The sequence below is a fragment of the Tetrao urogallus genome, assembly GCF_951394365.1.
Source record: "Tetrao urogallus genome assembly, chromosome: 1".
NCBI classification, from domain to species: Eukaryota; Metazoa; Chordata; class Aves; order Galliformes; family Phasianidae; genus Tetrao; species Tetrao urogallus.
The window spans coordinates 109,768,277-109,790,942 of NC_136813.1; the positions used below are offsets into that span (position 1 = coordinate 109,768,277).

At 43.0% G+C, this 22,666-nt stretch overlaps 1 protein-coding gene across 2 annotated transcripts; it reads right to left on the bottom strand.

The window, feature by feature from the left end:
- Nucleotides 1-350: 350 nt before the first annotated feature.
- Nucleotides 351-12,858, bottom strand: TFG (trafficking from ER to golgi regulator; the record flags this gene model as incomplete). 2 transcript variants are annotated; one of them, XM_079540863.1, is made up of 7 exons in its annotated part: nucleotides 351-721; nucleotides 2,755-2,839; nucleotides 4,795-4,931; nucleotides 7,058-7,225; nucleotides 8,532-8,678; nucleotides 9,826-9,909; nucleotides 12,675-12,858. In XM_079540863.1, 7 exons carry the CDS (start codon nucleotides 12,856-12,858, stop codon nucleotides 351-353), a joined length of 1,176 nt encoding a protein of 391 aa, XP_079396989.1. The 2 variants fall into 2 exon arrangements, with proteins under 2 accessions (XP_079396989.1, XP_079396988.1); XM_079540862.1 differs by having other exon boundaries at nucleotides 4,783-4,931.
- Between the last annotated feature and the right edge of the window lie 9,808 nt (nucleotides 12,859-22,666).

Consider the following 22,666-nt stretch of genomic DNA (forward strand, 5'->3'; position numbering starts at 1 on the left):
TACAATTTATAATACATCATATCTAGTTTTTACCTCCAAATTAATCTAATTTAGTAAATCATGTTATTAGTGGGCTAAACTTCCAGCTAGCATTTTAATATCCTTCAAACGAGGCAAGCTAGGATGTCAATCGATCACTTGACAGACACGTAGGTAGTGTTCCCAAACCACCCCAGCCCCAAATTAAACTAGGAAGCGGATACAATTCAAAGCATGAACGGCTCGGTCGCTCCTTCCCTCCCCCCGCAGAACTAATGAACACTTACGGCGACTCTTCTGCCTCGGGACAGCTCCAGATCTGAGTGGGGACGGCTGTCAGGCTGCAGCAGCCAGCATCGGGCACTCGGCCCTTACCGGTAGCCAGGCCCAGGCTGCGCGTAGCCCTGGGGCCCAAAAGGCGGCCGGGTGCGGGCGTACGGGTTGGGCCCGGTGGGTGGTGGTGTCATGGTGCTGCCGGGTGGCGGGGTGAAGCCGGGCCGTGGCTGGAATGTGCCAGGCGCTGCCTGGGCGCCGGGCGGGCCGCTGTATGGGGCCGGCTGCGAGGCCTGCGTGGTGTAGGGCTGTGGGGGGAAGCTGCCCGCCGGGTACTGCTGAGGCTGCTGCGCCGGCAGCTGCTGGGCCTGGCCCTGCCCTGGGAAGGCGGCGGCTGGGGCCGGTTGCTGGCTGTAGGCTGGGAACTGCTGCGCCGGCTGTGAGGCGGCCTGCTGCGGGCTGTAGCCGGCTGTGGGAGGAGAGACATGGGTAAGGCATGGCGTGACACAGAGGGCACATGCACAGTGACCGCGATGACGGCAGATGTAGCACGATAAGCACAGACAAGCAAACGTAAAGAACTGCGAGTTCTCCTGCTGTCACGTAAACGCAGCCTGGTATTCCCACAGCCAACAAGAAATTTAAAAGACAGACAAACAGCAGTTTACCATCACATCATGTTAAAAGTAAAAAAATCTTTCTTGACAGACAAGGCAAAAATGTAGCCTTTTCCCCCCAAAAAACCAAAACCAAACTGTTATGAAAACACAGTCAGTGCTCAGTGCACTTAAGTCAGTGCGTTGGTTATATTGTAGATGCTTTCAGTTCCTCAGAAGCAGGCTAAAGTACAATAGAAACTGTGCAGAGCAGAATACTTGAATACAGAACTCCCACTGAAACATGTCCCAACTTGGTGTTTCTACATAAAAAACCACCTTCCAAAAAGTATTTCTCTCGTTGAAGACTTTAAAATAACATTAATTCCCTTTATGAAGAAATAGCTACTTTTATCCATCACGAAACACACCTGCAGCTACTCGCAATGAAACCTCTCCATTGACTGGAATCCTGTCAGCATTAAACACCAGACACACAAGTTATTAAAAGTGCACAGCCCTGAACAGAAAGAGTAAGGATCGAAGAATGCACTGCAGTATATTTTGAACTCACCTGGAAACTGGGATTAAAATTTACTCATGAAACAAACCTTGTAAGGCTGCGTGTTCACTACCATGAGCAAATCTTCTTGTCTAGCAGAGCTACTGGGCAGAGTGGGAACGGATCCTGCACTGTGAGATGGGGGTTCTGGAGGTAATCCTCATGGGCACAACAGCAACAAGCAGATGAATAACCACTTCCAAGCAAAACTTTTCAATGGCAGCTGTCAAAAGGTCCTCACAATGAGACCGCTCCTGACCGATCTGATTAATGGTGAAATGGGTTTTGGGAAACACAAGGAACTCCATATAATTTCTGGCGATAACGGTTTCTTAATGGAGACATTCTAAGAACTGGGGACGCAGAACTCATTTTGAACTATAGATACTGCAGAAACTTCTGCAGTAAAATAACAGTTTAGATCATGGTGGGAAATGATTAGCACATAGACGGAAACTTCTTTAAGCCTAACTTCAGCAGAAGGAACCGGACTGGTGGCATTCTGTCATGGATGTCTAACTACACAGAGCACAGGAACAAGGGATGAGGCACAAACCCTCCATTCCAAGTTTTCTAGGATTCTTATCCAAGATAAACACAGGAATTTTTTCATAAGCCACACAACTGTTCTCATCTACATCAAATCTGATGCACTTCCACTGTATATATTGTGGGGGGGAAAAAAAACAGTGATGCAGGCTGTTTTTTGAGTTACTTAGCAGTATGGAAGTCTTTGCTTGTTTTAAACAATCTTGGTTAAACTCCGACATGACAAATGCTTTCTGTCTTCTTCTAAAAGCTATAAGCAATTGGAGATGTACATCCATCTTTGTACTGTAGCACACGCTATCTATTATGAAATGCCAGCCTCTGCTGAAGCAAATAACTAGAAATTCTGAAGTCAAGTTTATTTTGGAGACACACAAAACCTAGAGTTTTATATTTGCAGACACACCACTAATGCACTAAATATGGTCTCCTGTCAAAAGCAGTAGCTCCTTTAGTTGAGGCATCTGTAAGTTGAGGCATCTTTGCTAGAATGCCAAGATGCAGACCTCAACCCTAAAGACTGCTCACGCTTTATTTCACCTACTTTTCTACCAGTGCATTCTTCTGACAGGTGCATAGAAATGAAATACCAGAAGTGCAACTCTAGTAGAAACATACACTGACATCATTTGCTAACTGGTCATTTCTGAATTGTGCCCATTTCCCTCAGAAGCGCAGGTGTTTGAGATACTCAGCACCCTGAGCTGCCCCATACATTCAGGATCCACAGCTCAGAGGCCCGGGCACCAATGGAGACATCCCCCAGCCACACCACAGTCTGCAGGAGCTGCTTACCTGGGTACTGCACGCCGTACTGCTGCTGGGGCTGCGCCTGTGGCTGCTGGGCAGGGTAACCTGGCTGCTGGTACTGCTGGTACATCTGGCCTGGGGACAGAGAACTCTGTTGGTTGAGAGCTGGTACCTGAGCTGTATAACAAAGATCAGATGCACGACATCCTAGCGGTCTGAGTTGCAGAAATAACATGTACAAATCACAGATTTTAGTTTCTGAGCCATGCAATTCTGAAGACAGAACAAACAGTCCTAATTTGATGTGGGGGCCGCTATTTCAGGGGATGCCAAGAGCCATATACCTTAATTAGAACTACATTGCTGTGTAACAGAGAAGGAATCTTTACATGGCTTGCTAACTTCTCCAGAACTTACGCTGTAAATTAAAGTACTTTAGAAGTTAAACATGTCCCCTTTGTCTGTTTATAATAGTTTTTAAAGACTATTTCTGTACAAAGTATAGAAGTACTGTACAAAGTACTGTAGCAGTGGTACATTATTCATTCTGACCACATTTTCTAGACAAGTCCTCCATCTCTTAACATCTGACTCGCTGTAAGCCAGGTTTTCTTAAGAGTCCCAGGGGTACAGCCCTAAAACTGAAATAAAACTGTATATTCTTAAGGTTGGGTATTCTAATTCAATGCTGATTTTTCCTAAATTTACTTCGTTAATTTTCTTGGCAAGCAGAGGCAGAATATTTGTTTTGACTTAACCTATGGGCCCTGCTTAGGTTTTCTGCTTCTGCTGTTTCTCGTTTGAATAAGATGCACCAAGAACAAAACTAATTATCTGCCAAACCAAAGCTTAGCTGAACTGGAGCAGACTCAGAGACTTCACTACTACAAAGTGTTACTGTACCATCAGTCATTCTGCAAAGACCAACAGGCTGTATAAATAGCACTTTTAAACCCTATCGTCTGAATTGCACTAAGACAGTAAAGGGAGCTCTCCTCCAAGTCCTCCCACATCCCCGTACGTGCCGCTTCAGCAGGAGTCCTCTTTTCCTTTTAACTCTGTGTTAACTGCAGCTCAAAGCAAAAGTGTTTTACATTCCCACTAGCCCTTCAAAACTTTATTTGATATACAACTGTTATGAGATGAAGAATGCTGAGCAGAAGGACTGAAGAGAATGCAAAGTACATAACACTTTGTTGTGCTGAATAAATTCAAACTGGTGAATGCTTGAAACTTTTGATCGGGGGAGTCAAGCCACTCAGCAGTATCAGCACAGAGATTTAATGACCTTCACAAAGAAAAATAACTAGTAACCAATAATAACATCATACCTAATGCCATTTTTAAAAATCCTGAGTTTTAAGAAAATCTTTTAAAAGATTGTATATATATGAGACACTGAATCATTATTATAGCTTTAAGCCACAAAGATGACTTCTTTGTCATTTATATCCCTTAAGCAGTATGAGAGAAATAAGCAAAACAGGCTGAAAGCAGCATAAACAAGCTGTTCCACTTCAACCAACAGCTTTCATGCACAGACCTGGTCTAACTATGGGTTGCTCAAATACTCTGTTCGGTCGCAATGTTACTGCTAACCACCAGGAAGGGATTTCAAATGACTGTGGACACTGTGGTCACTGTCACCAATGTCTCTTATGCCTGTCTGTTAAATCAGTAAAGAAAGTAGTTGAGTGTTTTAACTTGTTTCTGCATCAAAATACAGAAATATCTTTATAACATAGTTGCTATGGAGGTACAAGCAGCAAAGCAAGTCATGCCACAGCTGTGTCTAGAACTAAGCACGTCTGAAAGCTCAGTGCTCTTAGAACACATGAACAGAATATTGATACTCCCCAAGTTACATCGCTACCCTTTCAAATGGAGCTACTGCTCCACCTGCCGATTGTATGTTGAATGACACATGGGAAAACATGGGAAAACATGGGAAAACACTGCCTGGTGGGTATTTGTAGCTGCGTATTGACTTTGGGCCTGCTAATTAGAAACCGCAGGTACAGAGCACATAGATTCAGGCAGCAGCACTCATGTCAAACAGCAGAGAAGGCACACCTCACCTTCCACCTGCTGACCTGTCTGTGGCTGTGCTCCCGGGTACGGCGCCTGCTGGGGCTGCACGCCAGGGGGGTGAGCTGCAGAAGAGGAGGAAGCGATGCTGTCTGGTGTTCCCGATCGTTCTTCTGCAGGGGCACTGGGTGGGCCTGGAGGAGAGAGAACAAAATGCATTAAACTAAATGAAGAGGGAGTTTGAATAGCAAGCCCACACCCTTGCAAAGTTTTTAATATTTCTTCCAGCTTTCCGTAGATTTACCTTTGGAAGTATATATTTGCATATCTCAAGTCTATTTTAAAAATATATGGGGGAGGAAATTTCCCACCTCTCTCAAATCAAAGTCACTCAAATTTCGTGCTCTTCCGCTTTGTGGATAAAGCCCTCCATAACAACACTGTTTCTGCAGCTTCAGGCACTCACCCTGCTCCAAAGGCTTGCTGCATTTGGACAGAACACACACCTAACGTACCTCATTCTTCTGCACCCTGAACGAAGGTGCAAAGCTGCAGGAAATTATTCAAATGCTGTCATGTTTTGCTGTGGCTCACAGGCCCAGGCAATGAAACGTTTTACCAACAGTCACACAGCTTGTGAACAGAACACCTCTAAGAGATGTCTTAGATTTCCAGACCCACACAGGATATGGCTGGTGTCAGTCTGAAAGCAATTGCTTGCTTGGAGAACTGTGAAAGTATTCCAGCTACTGAGCAGCACCCAAAAAAAGCATGGAGACAGGGAATTCAGTTTTTATTTAAGTTAATGAGAAGGTGTGAAATAGGCACGTGAACAGGCATGGCATACTACAGTTAAAACACTTTGTTAGAAACAAGGGAACTTAAACCTAAATCTTTCCAGCTCTTAGGTTTATGAGTACAACGCATGATAAGCTACTTTCAAATACATGCACGGAGTTAAACAAGATTATTAGACTTTCTGCAAATTCACTACTGTAAGATAATTGTATTTAAGCATGCCAACAAGCATATATTTGCATTTCCACATTACCCTTACTAGGGGCAAAGTGAATTGAAGCTGCCCACTTCTGATTTTGGCTTTAAAGCAACAATCCTGCAGTTACACATGTATTAGGAATGTGATATCTCGATATCCTGCTTAAATGGTCCTTTATGAAGTCCTTTGTGCATTCAAAGCATGGCCAAATCAGTTCACTCTATCAAAAGAATTATGGAGATACACACATCTTAAAGTACCACTGATGCTATGATGAAAACATTAACTGACAGTGAAGCTTTGTACCCAAACAGAAAATCACTCCTTTAAAAATCAGCTCATATTTTCAGCCAGTTATACTTCACAGTCTCATATAACAGTTGATCACTCAGAATTAGTTCACTATAAGTTTTCAAGTACCATCAAATCTTTACCAAGCATGTGAAATAACTATGCTGTGACATCCCCAAAAATACTACATGCAGGAAGAGATTGCTCAAGACCATATGAAATCATATAAAGACCACACTGGTCTAAAGTGAACATGGCAAATCCTGTTAAGAGTAGGTTTTTCAGGTAACAATGTCATACTAAATTTTGTCAGAGTCAAGAAAATCCTTTGCAAAGTCATTTCTCTATATTCTGCATCACATTCCTGTTATATCCTTAATTTCTTTTAAAATTCCAGCTATCTTGTCTTAAGCTGACTGTATTCAGTTTCATATAAACTGCATTTAAATGTTTTGCATTCTCCTCTTAGTCATACTGGTATAATCATGCAGTTCTCCAAGAGCAACATCATTCTGACAAGTAAGCGACTCCTTTCTGTTAAGATTGAAAAACACTGTCACTGTTTACTTTTGAAATGCAAAAGAGAAAATATGGGGTTATATAAACCATTCTGATTGACCCAAGGAGCAGAACACAAGCTGAGAACCTATGCTGAACCACAAGATCGATCCTTAAGGCCAAGCAGTGGGTCCCATTCTTCCATCACTGGCAGTTACCAATTAAGTTACTGTACATTAGCTATTTTAGTACTAGCTTTAATTAGTTGAAACAAAAAAAAAATGAACTATTTTTAACTCCAAGCTACAACAGCAAGCTACAACCAACAGCAACATTTTGGCACTTTGTATACAGAACTTAGCGAGCCTGTTTACAATACCTTGATGGATCACACATTTTAGAATTCTGAAAAGGAACAGTCAATACAGAATGCAGCTTAATACATCTAAAAAACAAATGCTCTATTGCAAATCAAGCTTTAGGTAATCATTTATTAACAAGCTTTGCTTTCTTTTTTGTAAGACGTATTCTTACCTGACACCTGATCATCTGTCAAGCCAAATGCTGACATGACATTCTTGCTGATTTCATCCTGATTCTTTAGTGGATCGAATGCAGACATGCTTGCTGCTATAACTTGAGTGGATGGCTTAACATTAGAGTCAGCAGCAGCAGGCTTTTCTTCCCTACCATCCACAGCATCTACGAAACAAAATGCCCTGGTTTGAATTCTCAAAAACTCAAAAAAAAAAAAAAAAACAACCTGCTGAAAGGCTTATGTTAGAACAATGTGATTAATCAGTGCTGTAGCTGAAAATGATGAACCACAAAGCTGAGGTCTCATTGCATAGTGAAGGATGCACTGACACTGGAGCATCAGATCTCTTCAGTCTGAAGTTCAAAGGTTCCCGCTACAACACACTGTTCTGGTATGATTTGCCAACTGAGAATTCTAAATTAAGAACAGTTACAGAACAGCTTCCAATTTATTATATTGTTTCATGAACTGTAGATCTTGTTCTGTTCCCCTCCTCCCCAGTTGCACTCCCCACGTTGATGGATGAAGCTCATATCCCTGCAGAACCGATTCCCTCTGAAGCCCCTTATCTTCTATGGGGCTCCATTTTCACTGAGAAACAGACAGTACAGGTAGAGTTTAAAGTGGCTGTTTGCACTCTATGATTACCACGCTAACCTTCTTCCAAACAGTTTATAGCCCAAATTCCCAGTACTCCACCAAAATTAGTCACTGCTTATGCTGTAGAACAGGGCTTGGATTTTTGAAGGTTTTCCTGTTAAAGTGACAAAAGCAATGTTTCTTAAGAGAAAGGCTGGAGCTGCTAGTTTACCACTTTACTTGGAACTCTGTATTCCATTATTCTTCTATACTAGGAGATCACTGTCTCAAAACTGGGAGAATATGTGTTCCTCCCCCATTTCGCCCCCTCCCCCATAATCCTTTCCCACCCCTATTCTGCACCCTTGTGCTGCTTACCCTGAGACAGCTCTGATGCTGGTCTGAGCTCAAAATGTCTGGATTCAATTTCCTAACCTGGCAAAAGAAGTGAATATAATTTTTGCTGAATTAGCCTTTTACTGTTCTAGTGACTCAAACCTGCTTAGCAACATGACAAGATAAGCACCAGAGCTAGCCCAAAGTAAGCAGTGGGAGTGCTCAGCTGGGAGCAAGATCGTCCCTCTTCAGCAACAACATACTATTAATTTAGCTGGAAGCCCTGTCAAAAAGCTGTCCCGACTCACAAGCATTAGTTACAGCGTTTACATATGTGACAACAAAAATCATACTTGGAGCTGTTATTTCTAAGTTAACTTACTGCTTTACTTCAAATAACCTGAGGCAGATTCTGCCTCTGAAATAACTGAAGCATTACAAATTGAGCAAAGATCAAGAATGATCACAACCAGTACTTGAAACCTTATCTTTCACTCTGTTAAACAGCACGCATCCCTGCAAACCAAACCCAAAAGTCTTTGCCAGGCTGCCTACCACTTTCAGGCAGGTTGGTGGAAACCCCTGGTTCAGTGGGTGGCTCTAAACAGTCCAGTAAGCGATTGACTTTATTGCGAAGTTCTATCAGCTCTCGACGCAGGTATTTCACCTGATTGGATTCTAGGGGTCTCGGCTGTCCGTTAACTGCAAAACAGCAATTACATACATTTACAACTGTAATAATGTGTTGATATTCAGTTTAAAATTGAAAGAAAACCAACTCAGCATTCCCAACTTCAGAATCATCCTACCTTGTGAAATTCGGAGTGTCACACAGTGAGTAAACACAGGCTAAACACACTCTAGAGTTTACTGTTCCTTTATATAATCTCATTTTAGCCTGACACTACTGAGGACCAGAACTACAGAGTAAATCTTGCAGCAAGTTTCTGCATTGCTTACTCAGTTTCCATGACTATACCCTGAACAATACAAATACCATATCTGGTTGTGGAAATCTGTCTTCCCTTAGGCTGTGCTTTTAGAACTAAGGTAGCACACACAACACTCTTGCACCTTGAGAACAGGGTCAGCCTTCCAGTTAAAATCTGCCTGCTACTCTGTGGAACTGTGCAAAATTATCAAAAGCAACCTGAAAATAAAGAATTATTTTATCAAAGGCAAAAGGATAAACATTAAAATCTATTATATTAGAAGCATTTGACATTATTTTTAATAGTGTCCTAGCAACGCTGCAAGTTTACCATCAAAGTTTCTCATATGCCTGTGAAGAAAACCGCCCTACACAAAGGCTACAGTGGAAGATAACATGGAAAATAATATTACAGCAAAACAACTGACCCTTTGTTTTTGTATGCCAGTTAATATAAGCCATGTTATAAAAACTGAGACAGATTCAGTTTCTCCAAATTCAGATATCATGTGAAAGAGCAAGAGAGAAAACAGATGTCATATATTAATCCACTGTTTGTCATATATTAATTCACTGATTTCTTCCAACGTGATATAAACCAAAAATCATAGAACAATAGAATGAATCATAGAATGGCCTGGGTTGAAATGATCATCTGGTTTCAAGCCCCTGTTATGTGCAGGGTCACCAACCACCAGCCCAGGCTGCCCAGAGCCACATCCAGCCTGGCCCTGAATGCCTCCAGGGATGGGGCATCCACAGCCTCCTTGGGCAACCTGTTCAGTGCATCACCACCCCGTCTGTAAACCTTCCTCCTCATATCTAACCTAAACCTCCCGTCTCAGTTTAAAACCACTCTGCCTGAATTTTAATAAAGATGATTTTTAAAAAAAGGTATGAACCACCTTATACACTTACCAAACAATGTCAGCTTGAGTATCCTGCTGCACTGAATTGCAAAGGAAAGATCTGAGCTATCAAAAATTGTTATAAGATCTCCATCTGAAAAGAATATTTAAAAAGTTACATTAAAGCAAGGCCTATTCACTACTGAACTTAACGTTGGGGCAGAAGTGTTACTCTATCTCTATATAATGACATTCCCTATTTGATTCCAAAGCTACTAGAAAAGAGGCTACCAATTAACATTATCACTTACCATACCCCATTATGTGTATGAAGAGAAAACTGAAGACACAGAAGCAAAAACCAGAGGTTTTGCTCTGTGGTTACTAAGGAAGACTTAGTTCTGTGCTTCCTGAGCTACAATCAATTAGAAACACTTACTGTTGATTTAAAGGGCATTGCAGTAAGTTGGGTCAAAAGAAATATTTACAGAACGAGGAACTCTTTCCAAGAAAAATGAAGTCCTCAAAAATATTTCTTAGAAGCATCATCACAACAAAGCAGCAAGTTAGATTTTTGCAAAACACAAAAACATACCATTTTAATGCCAGGACCAGTGTGCAAAAAAATTATACACAGAAGTTAAGGCAGAATTATGAGTGGCTTCAGAAGATGGCCTACTGTGGTTAACGAGACAGAGACAAGCGGTCCTCCAGGTTTGGAGGGTAAGGAACACTGAAGCAGCTGGACTGGATATATTTCAATCTTTCTCATGATTGAAGCAGACTTAAATATCGACCTTAGCCCAGCTAAAACAAAGGGAAGAATACCACTGACCTCATACAGCAATCAAACTGAACCCCATTCTACTAACTCTTCCCTCAAACACGGCTGATGAAAATGTATAGCTTATAGTGGTGACTATGTTGAAAAATAGCGTTTTGTAGCTGAGAATTTGTTCTATCAAATAGTATTATTGTACTCTTTCATAGAATCATATCACAGAATGGCCTGGGTTAAGAAGGACCACAGTGTCCATGTAGTTTCAACCCCCCTGCTATGTGCAGGGTCACCAACCACCAGACCAGGCTGCCCAGAGCCACTTCCAGCCTGGCCTTGAATGCCTCCAGGGATGGGGCATCCACAGCCTCCTTGGGCAACCTGTTCAGTGCGTCACCACCTCTGTGTGAAAAACTTCCATGTAATATCTAAGCTAAACCTCCTGTCTGAGTTTAAAACCATTTCCCCTTGTCCTATCACTATCTACCCCTGTAAACAGCTGTTCCCCCTCCTGTTTATGAACTCCCTTCAAGTAGTGGAAGGCCACAATGAAGTCTCCGCAGAGCCTTCTCTTCTCCAAGCTAAACAATCCCAGTTCCCTCAACCTCCTCTCATAGTAGAGGTGCTCCACCCTCTGATCATCTTAGTGGCCCTCCTCTGGACCCACTCCAAGAGCTCCACGTCCTTCCTGTACTGGAGGCCCCAGGCTTGGACGCAGTACTGCAGATGGGGCCTCGGAAGAGCCAAGCAGAGGGGGGACAATCACCTCCCGCTCCCTGCTGGCCACACCTTTTTTAATGCAGCCCAGAATACAGCTGGCCTTCCGGGCTGCAAGCACACACTTCCCGGCTCATGTCCAACTTCTCGTCCACCCGGACCCCCAAGCCCTTCTTTGCAGGGCTGCTCTCAAGGAGCTCCTCCCTTAGGTTTCTATGGAATTAATAGGAGGCCTTACTTTCAGAGTAACCTATATATATGCAGCCCTAGATGATTCCTCTTCACTCAGTGTGGCCCATGCAAGCTGAAAGGCTGGACACTCACAATCGAGTGCAACACACAATCTCGATATCACAGTGGAGAAGCAGTATATTCTGACACAGAATAAGCAAAAATTAATGATAGGAGGTGTCTAGGCTGTTACAGACAATTGAAGAATGAAACTGCAATTACAGGGCTCCACTACACACTGTTGTTTTTTCAAAACTGAAAAAAGTGACAGAGACATACATAAAAACAGAGAATTATACCTAAACAACAGCAAGAACACAAAAAAGGGATAAGATGCTCTAACCTCATGAGAAAGAATTCACCCACTTTCTTTTACCTTTCCCATTCCAGAAAGGAAAAATAATACATGATAAGACGAGAAACAAAACTACTGCAAATCCACACAGCTTCCTCCTAATACAGGCCAAGATCCCCAAAAAAGCTCATAACTGCATATCATTTTTTATGAGAAGCAGTCTCTCTCAAACCTTTATAAAAGTGAAAAACTGTCTCTGAGTCATTCAAGAGTAGAGATGTATGAACAAAGGTTACTTTACATTTTAGGTCCCACAGACAGTGCTAAAGCCATTAAGAAAGAATGAACCTGCAGGAACACAACACTTCTATTTACACATCACGAATACCATCCCCTCTGCCCTCTCTTCCACACTGACATTCTAAGATGAAAAAATCCTCAGGACCACAACAATCACTCCATAAATCTCAAACAATGCATCTTGCATACTGTGAAAGTACTGCATAAAAGTCATTTTTTTAAGTCTAAAGAGAGCTTGTGTTAAATCGTGTGTTAATTCAACTTTCACCCTTCAAATCCACCCTACCACACAAAAAAACTGGTTCAATAGGTAACTAGCAGAGAAATCTGAAACGGCATCAGCAAAAGAATGAACTTGTAGATTGTAGATATTCCAGAAACACTGGCAGAAATACTATGGTAATACAGTATAACCACAAAAGATAGATTCTACTGATTGAATCAAATCATTTTAATAGAAATCATCCTCATTTGCCAACAGTATTTTGGAAAACTTTGTAAAGGCGAGTTGCACAGTTTCAGTTCTGTGTGATTTCTGGATAAATGGTATCAGAGCAACAGTAGTAATTACACCGCAACAGCAGTAATTAAACCTTACCTTCATCTTTATATTTTATTGTGACTTCATCATTGCTCAGAAGTTTTCCTCTGAAAACTCTTTGCATCATTAATACTAACTCATCATAGGTGATATCCTCATTATGGATAGGAATTCTCCTAATGTCTTCACCAAGCTGAGCTTTTATGATCAGCTTCCCACTTAAGTCCAGCTGTCCATTCATGGTGGATTCTTTGTCACCTCCAGACCTATTAACAACAGAAACATTAAAAACATACTTTAGAGAACTAAATTGCTAACAACTTAAACGTATCTGATGACAGTTCAGATGCTTTCCGTGCTCTAAAAAAGAAAACCTATTGAACCACCTAGAAAACCTCTCTCAAACACGTTCTACAATGCACCAGTTTCTCAAACAACGAAGAAGATCACATGCATTCTGAGCTCACGGGCAAAGCACAGGTAGCTGGAGGGGACACAGGCAGGATAGCTGATCCAGCTTGGCCAAAGGGATGTCCCACACTGCATGGTGTTGCACTCAGGAAAAGGGTATGTTTGGAGGGAAGGCATTTGTCTTCCCAAGAAACCTTCACGTGTGGTGAGCTCAGCTCTCCTATGGTTAGGCTAGCTTAACTATTACATTACTTAATACCCACCTCCCTGCTGATGGGAGGTAGTAAATGAATTCCTTGTTTGCTTTGCACATGACTTTATCTGTCTTTATCACAACCTATGAGGTTTCATACTTTTTCATTTGTGGTTCTATCCCCCAGCCCACTTGGGGAGGATGAGCAAGTGGCTATGTGGTACTTAGCTGCCTCTCATGGTTAAACTACAACAATCTTTTTGGGACCCAACCTAGGGAACAATGGTTCCACAACAGATGAGTGTGATGAGTGCACTGGACTAAATTTATACATATTACAACTGTTTAGCTGCTAAGTGCTGTGATTCTGTGAAGTGACAGGCTCCCATGCACTTTCACAGGGATTACTTGCCTAACTGTATTTCAGAGTCCAGCACTTCTCACTGGCTGCTTTTGCTTCTGACATCTGGTCTACTCCTCATCATCTTGCTTTACTGTGTCTGAGAACATTCTGGAAACAACCATGCTCATGAACCTGGGCTGGAAGATGGCAAAGGCATCACTGTTGTCCCCATGCTGCTCTACTGGAATAGGCTGCGACTTCAGGCTGAACTCAAGACTGTGGAACTGCGACCTCTGCGTCAGCCTGCACAGGAGAATGTGCCCTGAAATGTCCAGGGCCATGGGAATGTCCACTCTGGAGCAAGCACACCTCAAGGCAAGCAGAAGCCTGTGTTAAGTACACCTTGCAGTGCCTGTGTCTGAAGACAAAGCCATGCCAGAATACTTCAAAGCATTTGCGGCTGTGGACGAGATCGTGATACAGTGGTGTCTGAAGGGACCACGATCAATGAAAAGGCCATGACAGGGAAGGTAAGTAACTAGAGCTGTGGGTAAGTCCATGCTGCAGCAGGTATACCTCTGAAGAGGCTTTGGCCCGCTACAAAGCTCACATCAGAAGAGGCAAACCTTGAAGCACCTTCAGGCATAGATATGTCCATGACACAATAGGTAGACCTCTATCTACCGGACAAGCCCAGGCTGGAGCAAGGGAAAGGATATGAGTTCACTTCAGTGTTAAATCCTATGGCCTGGTGAAAAAGGACACAGGATGGAGGTTGTAATGGATATGTCTTCAAACTCTTGAGACCCTTTATGTGCGTTAAAGAAGGTACTATAGAAGGAACCACACAAACAAGACGACAAGCCTCATGAGAAGCAGTATGTCCTGTTCACTGATGCCTTAGTGTGGGAAAGCATCAGAGGTGGGAGTCAGCCGTATGAAGTCCTGTGTAACAGGTAACAGAAACTGCTGAAGAAGTTGAATTTACAGAAGTGAAAACCATCTAGCTAGCTTTAGATATTACCAAGTGAGAAAAGTGGCCGGCATTCTACTTCTATACTGTCTCATGGATGGTGGCAAATACCCTGTGGGGATGGTTACAGCCATGGAAGCAGAACAGCTGGCAGTACAGAGGCAAACCTATCTAGGCTGCTGCACTGTGGAAAGATACTGCTAATCAGGTAGAGAACATAGTTGTAAAAGCATGGCACGTACATGCCCTTGATAGATGTACTTGAAGAAAACAAAAACAATCAGCAGGTTGCTAGGATTGAAGCAGCCACAGCAAGCGTCACGTGCTTACAATGGTGGAAGCAACTAGATATCTGGAAACATATCGTGTGCCACATGCCACTGCCCAAAACACTACCCTGCGCCTCGAAAAGCAAGTCTTGTGGCAACATGGTACTCCAGCAGGAACTGAGTCAGACAACAGGACTCCTTTCCAAAACCACCTCATAGACACCTGAGCCAAAGAGCATGACACTGAGTGGGTATATCACACCCCCTACCTGGCACCAGCCTCCAGGAAAATCAAATGAAACAATGAGCTATTAAAGACTGCACTAACAGCAATGGGTGTTGGCACATTCAAACACTGAGGCACACGTTTAGCAAAAGGGATCTATCAATCAAGCTGGCCCTTCCCAGTTAAAACTCCCACACACTGTATAAGGAAATAAAGTCCTTCTAGTACACTAGGATGAAAACCATCTTGGGCCAGACAGCCATGGTTATCCTTCCCTCAGATGAAGGCAAGTCCATTCACAGGACTGCTTTTGGTCAAGGACCAAGTGCACTTAGTGGGTAATACAGAAGGATGGAGATGTTTGGTGTATACCTAAAGGGGAATCTTATGTTCAATGAGAACAGATAATAATTTAAAATGCGTTATGTTACTTGCTACATAATACTGTATATGATGTCACCAAGATTAATACATTTTGATGGAACTGAGCAAAGTGCAGCAGTGATAGAGATGAATAAGCACAGTCAGAACTGGCTCCAGCATTCACCACCATACATTCTCCTGTCCTGAAAGACTGTTATGGCAGATGGAACCTAAAGTCATGGACAAAAGGAATACAAGGTACATTTAAGATGGATGTCCCATAGACTAAGGGAATGATGTGTGTGTATGTATATTAAAATATGGGAAAGGTGGTATTCATTAACTGGGTCACGTTGCCAAGTATGTGAACAGAGAACAACATAGTTGATATAGAATAAAGAGAAAATACTGTTCTGGTTTCAGCTGAAATAGTTAATTTTCTTCTAGCTGCTACAGTGATGTGCTTTGGATTTAGGATGAGAATAACACTGAAAGCATACCAACATTTTAGTAGCTTGCTCTGGACAGCTGACCCAACCTGGCCAAAAGGGATGTTGTGCTCAGCAATAAAAGCTGAGAGAAAGGAAAAAAGCTGGGGAGTGGAGATATTTGGAATGATGGTGTTCGTCTTCCCAATTAACTGTTACATGTGATGAGCCCTGCTTTCTTTGAAGTGGCTGAGCATTTGCCTGCTAATGAAGCAGGAAGTAGCAAATTAATTTCTTGCTTTACTTTGGCTGTGTGTGTGGCTTTTGTTTTACCTAGCAGAACGTCCTTATCTCAAATCACAAGTCCTCACACTTTCCTTTCTGATTCTCTCCCCACTCTCACCACAGCAGCTGTGTGGTGCTGAGCAAAGACACAAGCACCTACTGAACAAAACTCATTCTCTTAAGAGAACAAGAGGCAGGTGGATAAAGAGAAATTCAGTCTAACTGCAGAGAAAAGGGACCTTTTATTCACAGCACACGCACAGCCGCATGCACAGCCGCATGCACAGCCGCATGCACAGCCGCATGCACAGCCAAGTAGCTGCAGAGACAGTGATGAAATGGTGAAGTTCATAACAGTGTTAAAATCTGCTAATGCATTATACACATTTTACAAGTCTTGACTACAGGAACATCAACTCTGTTTCAGTTCCACTTCGTTTCAGCAGAAGTTGGTTTTAAAAGGTTTATTTGCAGAAGGCTTTTTAGAACAAAATTAGCATAAAACACTAAATAGCATCCATACCCAGGTCTTCTTTCATATTTTTTACTAAACACGCACTTAGCAATACGTTACCTTGTCTGTTTTACTGATCCTGGTTATTGGTCAAATTTCCCACCTCACTTCAGGACAGAGTTAGGATAAGCCGCCATGCACTATCAGTGGCAGAAAACAGGAAGCTGTATCAGAAAAAAATAAAAAAAGCTTTATTTACTGTCAAACTTCCTTAAACACTTCCACTCTGAAACATTTTAACAAATGTCCCCAGTTACAAAAATCCATTACTTTATCATATGTAACAATCACATTTACACTTCCGAGTACGGTGCAGACTGAGGTTCAACTAAAACAGATCTTGAACAAGAGTTTTAATTCCATAACCGACAAAAGAATGGTGTTCGTTTTTCTAAATTTTTAACTGCATATAGGAGCAACGTGTTCCTTTTTTAGGATAGTGATCTTCCCCACTGGTCTTAAAATGCTCACTTATATGGCCTCCAACTTAAAACTCCAGGTGAAGTTTCATTAATTACTTAAATCTAAGATAAACTTACACTGATTTAGCACTATAAAAACCTAGAAATCCATTTCTGGAGCCTCAGTAGCACTAAGTGGTATGTCCTCCAGGCAGCACCAGGACAGACACCTACCAGCAGTAACAGGGTAGTAGTGGGAATGCTACATTCCCACAAGCAGAACCACCAAACTGGGCAATTTTACATTACAGTCAGAAACACACAGTGCATAAAAATACTATCTACCCCCAATCCAGCTTAAAAGTCTGTTTTTTCCACTGAAAAGAATGCAGTGAGCTCCCTGACATTCATGCAGCCCATCTCTTATTACACATGCTCATCGTCCAGAGCCAAAAGATGATGATTTACCATACAAACTAACTCAATGAAAACATAATTCCCTCCCAACTGTTTAAGGTTCAAAAACAGGCAATAAGGCTTGTGAAGGGCTGGAGAATATGCCCTACCAGGAGAGACTGAAGGAACTGGGGCTGTTTAGTCTGGGGAAGAGGGGGCTGAGGGGAGACCTTATTGCTCTCTTCCAATATACCTGAAAGGTGCTTACAGCAAGAGTAAGGTTGGTCTCTTCTCACTGGTGACAAGATGAGGGAAAATGGCCTCAAGTTGTGCCAGGCTAAGTTCAGGCTGGATATCAGGAAATACTTCTTTACAGAAGGGGCTGTTAAGCACTGGAATAGGCTCCCCAGGGAGGTGGTTGAGTCACCATCCCTGGATGTGTTTAAAAACCATTTGGATGTGGTGCTCAGGGACATGATTTAGTGGAGGGTTGTTAAGAGTTAGGGTAGTATGGCTAGGTTGTGGTTGGACTTGATGATCTTGAATGCCTTTTCCAACCTGAGTGATTCTATAATTTTATGTTAAGGGTACTCTACTCTATACTTTCCTCTGTCTCATACACGCATGGTTAATCTCTAGCACTCATGATTTGAGTTTTAGACAATTTTATGGTAAACAGTGGGGAAAAGTGTGATCTTCTCACCCCTATGAAAGTGGTCTTCCCAGCCCTCTTCTTCTTGCTCAGCTTGGGAAAGCTGTGACAGACACGAAGAGTGTAGGGCTGACACACAGCACAAGCAAGCCCAGGAGAATGGACAAAGGCCTTCCCCAGTCCTTCAGGCTGGTGACTGCTCCCCTCCCTCCTCCATAGTATGAAACATCCACCTCTGTAAAAGGCTGGGCTCACTAACAGAGAGATGGTAAGGCTGTGGTGACACACCAGGCAGGTGAACAAGACGACACCGCTTTTCTGACTCCTCACGCCCACTTTGTGAAATGAGTAACACACAGAGATGGGGCCACTCTTGCTCTGATCTTGCTGCAGCTTCAAGTACAATTTAACGCCCTGAACAAATGCAGAAAATGCATCTACAAGTGGATTAAGAATTCACTTAGGCTTGCACCTCACACAGCTTAAACATCACAGCTGGGCACAGATTTGGCTTCCTTAGCATTACGGTGCAGTTCAAAACTGACAACAGTAAGAACAGAACCTCATCAGTCATTCTGCAGCCACGTTTCAGGGGACACACCTGAGCAACTGTGAGCCTTTGGAATGCATCACTGGTATCTGTGCTTGCTGCTACAACATACTTATATGATTACACTATCTTTCTCACCGACATCACGCACAGAAATACACTGCACGTCTAGCGAAGAATAGGTAAAGATAACAGGAAAACACTAAAATGCACTTTTTTTTAACTTTTTTTTCTTTTTTCTTTTTTTTTTGCCCAAGTGTTCTCCGCTCGGCTTGGGGTGAAAGAAAGGAGATTCCCAACACTGCACCTGCTTACAGCCGTCGCAGCGAACTACCCGAAACGTTTCAAGCACAGAATCGCACAGCGTTCCGGCCTCCCTCCCACAACGTGACACAGCTAGATGGATCACCGCTCCCCAGCCGCAGCGAGGCAGGCCCGGAGGAAGCAGCGGAGCGGAGGAACCAGCCGCCGCGGCTAAGCGCGGGCCGGGGCCTCCCTGAGGCACGGCCGGGGGGACGCGAGGGGTCTCCCAGCCCCTCCGCCAGGGGCCGCGGAGCCCCGGAGCCCCCCGGCCCGACGCCCCTGCCGCCGCCCTCACCCGCCCCGCAGCGGCTGGCCCCGGGGCGACGAGGGGAAAGGAAGCGGGTGAGCCCGCTCTCTTACTCTGGCTCCCGCGTGGTCCCGGCTGTGGAGGCCCAGACGCGTTCCGAGCCCGGACTCGACCGCAGCCACCCGTACGTGGCAGAGAAGAGAAGGGGCGGCCGGAGCGCCGCCGCTGCCGGGCCTGCGCGCTGCGTCCGCATGCGCACTAGGGCCACCGGGCCGCCCAGGGCCACAGCACACATGCGCCGAGCTCATCGTCGTGGCCGCCGCCACGCGGGGAAAGGGAGGGGGCGATTCTGCTGAGGTGGCTCGGTCTCTGGCATTCAAGGCCGGGCTGGATGTGGTTCTGAGCAGCCTGATCTGGTGGTTGGCGACTCTGCACGTAGCAGGGGGTTGAACTAGCTGATCATTGTGATCGTTTTCAACCCAAGACATTCTATGATTCTAAGAGCTGCTGCGGACCTGAGATGAAGAGGAGGTCCAACTGTAGCCATAATGATGGGAAATGGTGGTTCAGCCAGAGCAGAATGGCTTTGACACATGTAGGATGGCACTGCTGGGATGGAAAATCAGTTGTGAAACACCACCCAGCTTGTGGCACAGAGCCACCATCCATGGAGAGCCTGCGCCTCCACAGATAACTCAGAATCATTAAGGTGGGAGAAGACCTCTTAGTTCATCTTGTCCAACCGTAAGCTCAGCCCCACCATGCCCACTAAACATGTCCCTCAGTGCAACATCTGCACAGCACATGAACACTTCCAGGCATGGTGATTCCATCAACTCCCTGGCAGCCCATGCCAATGCCTCACCACTCTTTCCGAGAATAAATTTATCCTAATATTCAACCTGAACTTCCCCTGGTGCAACTTAAGGCCATTCCTTCTCCTCTGAAATTGTTGCCTTGAAGGGGTGACTGGTAGCCATCTTGGCCATAGTGAGCATGAAGTACTTGAGTTACAAATCTTTGGTGGCAAGAGGAAAACTGCCAGTGAAACTTCAACCATGGATGTGGGGAGAACAGACTTGAGGCTGCTGGAGGATATAGTTGACAAGATCCCTTGGGAAAATGCATCTGAAGTTAATGGGGTCCATCACTGCTGGTCACTTTGTGTGTAGGCAAAGAAAGATATAACAGAGCTAGATAATGGAGTGATACAAGAGGCCTGGTAGATAAGTATGAGAAAAATAGGAATAATTTGGCCATTTCAATGTAAAGAAATATGTATCATCTCTTCAGTTTTAAAAACATAAGAAAGAGGCCTGGAAGACAGGACTTTTCTGTCCATTACAAATAAAAGACAATACCAGACAATTCATAGAATCATAGAATCATAGAATGGCCTGGGTTGAAAAGGACCACAATGACCATCTGGTTTCAACCCCCCTGCTATGTGCAGGGTCACCAACCACCAGACCAGGCTGCCCAGAGACACATCCAGCCTGGCCTTGAATGCCTGCAGGGATGGGGCATCCACAACCTCTCTGGGCAACCTGTTCCATGCGTCACCACCTTTTCACCAGAAAAGAATGCCTTAAAGACAAATAAGTTAGGAAAGCACAAGTTAGTGTCCACCATTAGGATGTCTGCTCTGAAGCTGAAGGCCCAACAGAACACTGGCAGTGTCTGGCTGTCAGCATGGGCAACCTGTTCAGTGCGTCACCACCTCTGTGAAAAACTTCCTCCTGATATCTAACCTAAACCTCCCCTGTCTCACTTTTAAGACCATTCCCCCTTGTTCTATTCAGTCCTCCTCCAAAACATTCCTTTGATAACACAGGAGATTTTTCCCTGTTTTAACAAGGAGAAACTTCCTGAACTGAAAGCACACATATCACAAAGAATACCAAAGTTCACCACATCAAGATTAATATATTCCACGTGTATAGATAAGAGTCGAACTATTGAGCCTACAAGAATCAAGCATATAACCTGAAAAGTCTAAATTTTGCTTTGCTTCAATTCTGAAATTAAGATTCCCTGGATGAGAAAAAATAATATTTATAATTTTCAATATTTTTAATGCTGAAAATGTTTTTTGTTTGTTCTGACATCCTCAGTACTTGCTCTAAAGTGTTTTGCTAGTATCAGAAAACATTCAAAACAGTATGTTTGATGTGGTTAGTTAAAAGTCAACATTTTGTCAATCCAATACTATATATTCTTCAGTTGTAATTTTTGTGTGTGTTTGGTTTTTTTGTTTGTTTGTTTTCTGTGGGTTTTTTTTTCTTTTTCTTTTTGTATAATATTAAAATAATACATTTATTAAGCTTTTTAAAAGTTCTGTGTTCAAAATTAAATGGGATTTGGAGAACAATTGTTGTGGGGGAAAAAAATCACAGACAAGAAAGTGTCATTACTCTTTGAAGCAGCCACCTTTACAATATCCAGCTGCTTTTGACGGCATGATCTAAGATCATCCTTCCTAAACCATGTAATAATTTCTAAAATACTTTTTCTTTGACAAAGTTGAAAGAATCAGCAAGGGCAGGCATTACAAATTGGATTTGTAAGTATATATATGCAACCTGAAACATACGTAACCAATGCAAAAAAAAAAAAAAGTATCGATTACCTTTCCTTTCCTAGATAAGGTTTACTGACCTTTGGCTTTCTGGAGCAATGGTGATGAACTTCAGCCTTGTATCTGATAGCTGGCTCTTTTGGAGGCTTATTAATGGGGGAGGCTGGCCATGCTTGTTCAAGCAGGTTATGAAAACCTGATGTTTTCAAACATGATGTTCATTTTTTATTTTTTTTTAAACCAGAGATAGCCAAGCATACAAATATATTTGAAAAAAGCGATAATGTTTTTTAAAATTACCTCAATTTCTCAGGCTTTTTTTTCTTCACACAGAAGAGAATGAGATTGTCAGAACATTTACTTCCGTTTGTTAGGCAAGAGCCCTCTACAGTGGGCTTTAGAACTTTGCTCAAGGTCACAAAGGGAGAAGAGCTGCTTATTCCTCTGCCAAGCTCCCCATGACACCAAAGGACAGACAGGCAGAAAGAAAGGTGCAGCCAAAAGCCAGTGTGGCTGAATGCTGGCTGAAGTACCCCAGCTGGTATCTAGCAATACCTGTATACTTCCAAAAGGGAATAGGTGTCCTAACGTAGGCAAATGCTGGGGTGATGTGAATAGGACCTAGGTTATATATTTATATAAAGAATTTCTTTCCTAGCTTGTTTCTTCAAGTGCTTAACTTTTTTTCTTTTTAATTACTTTTATTTTCTCATAGGAAAACAGAATATTTTATCTAACTAGTATTTAAATTGAAGAAGTTCTTGTTGCAAAATTTTAAAATATTCTAAGATACAGATTTTCTTCTGTAAAAACAGTGGTAAATTCAAGATTTTATGGAGGTAGTGCATATAGTTTGGACTCAGAACCAGTAAGAAATGTGCATTTGATTTACCTTCTGGTAAAGGTAAATTAATTTT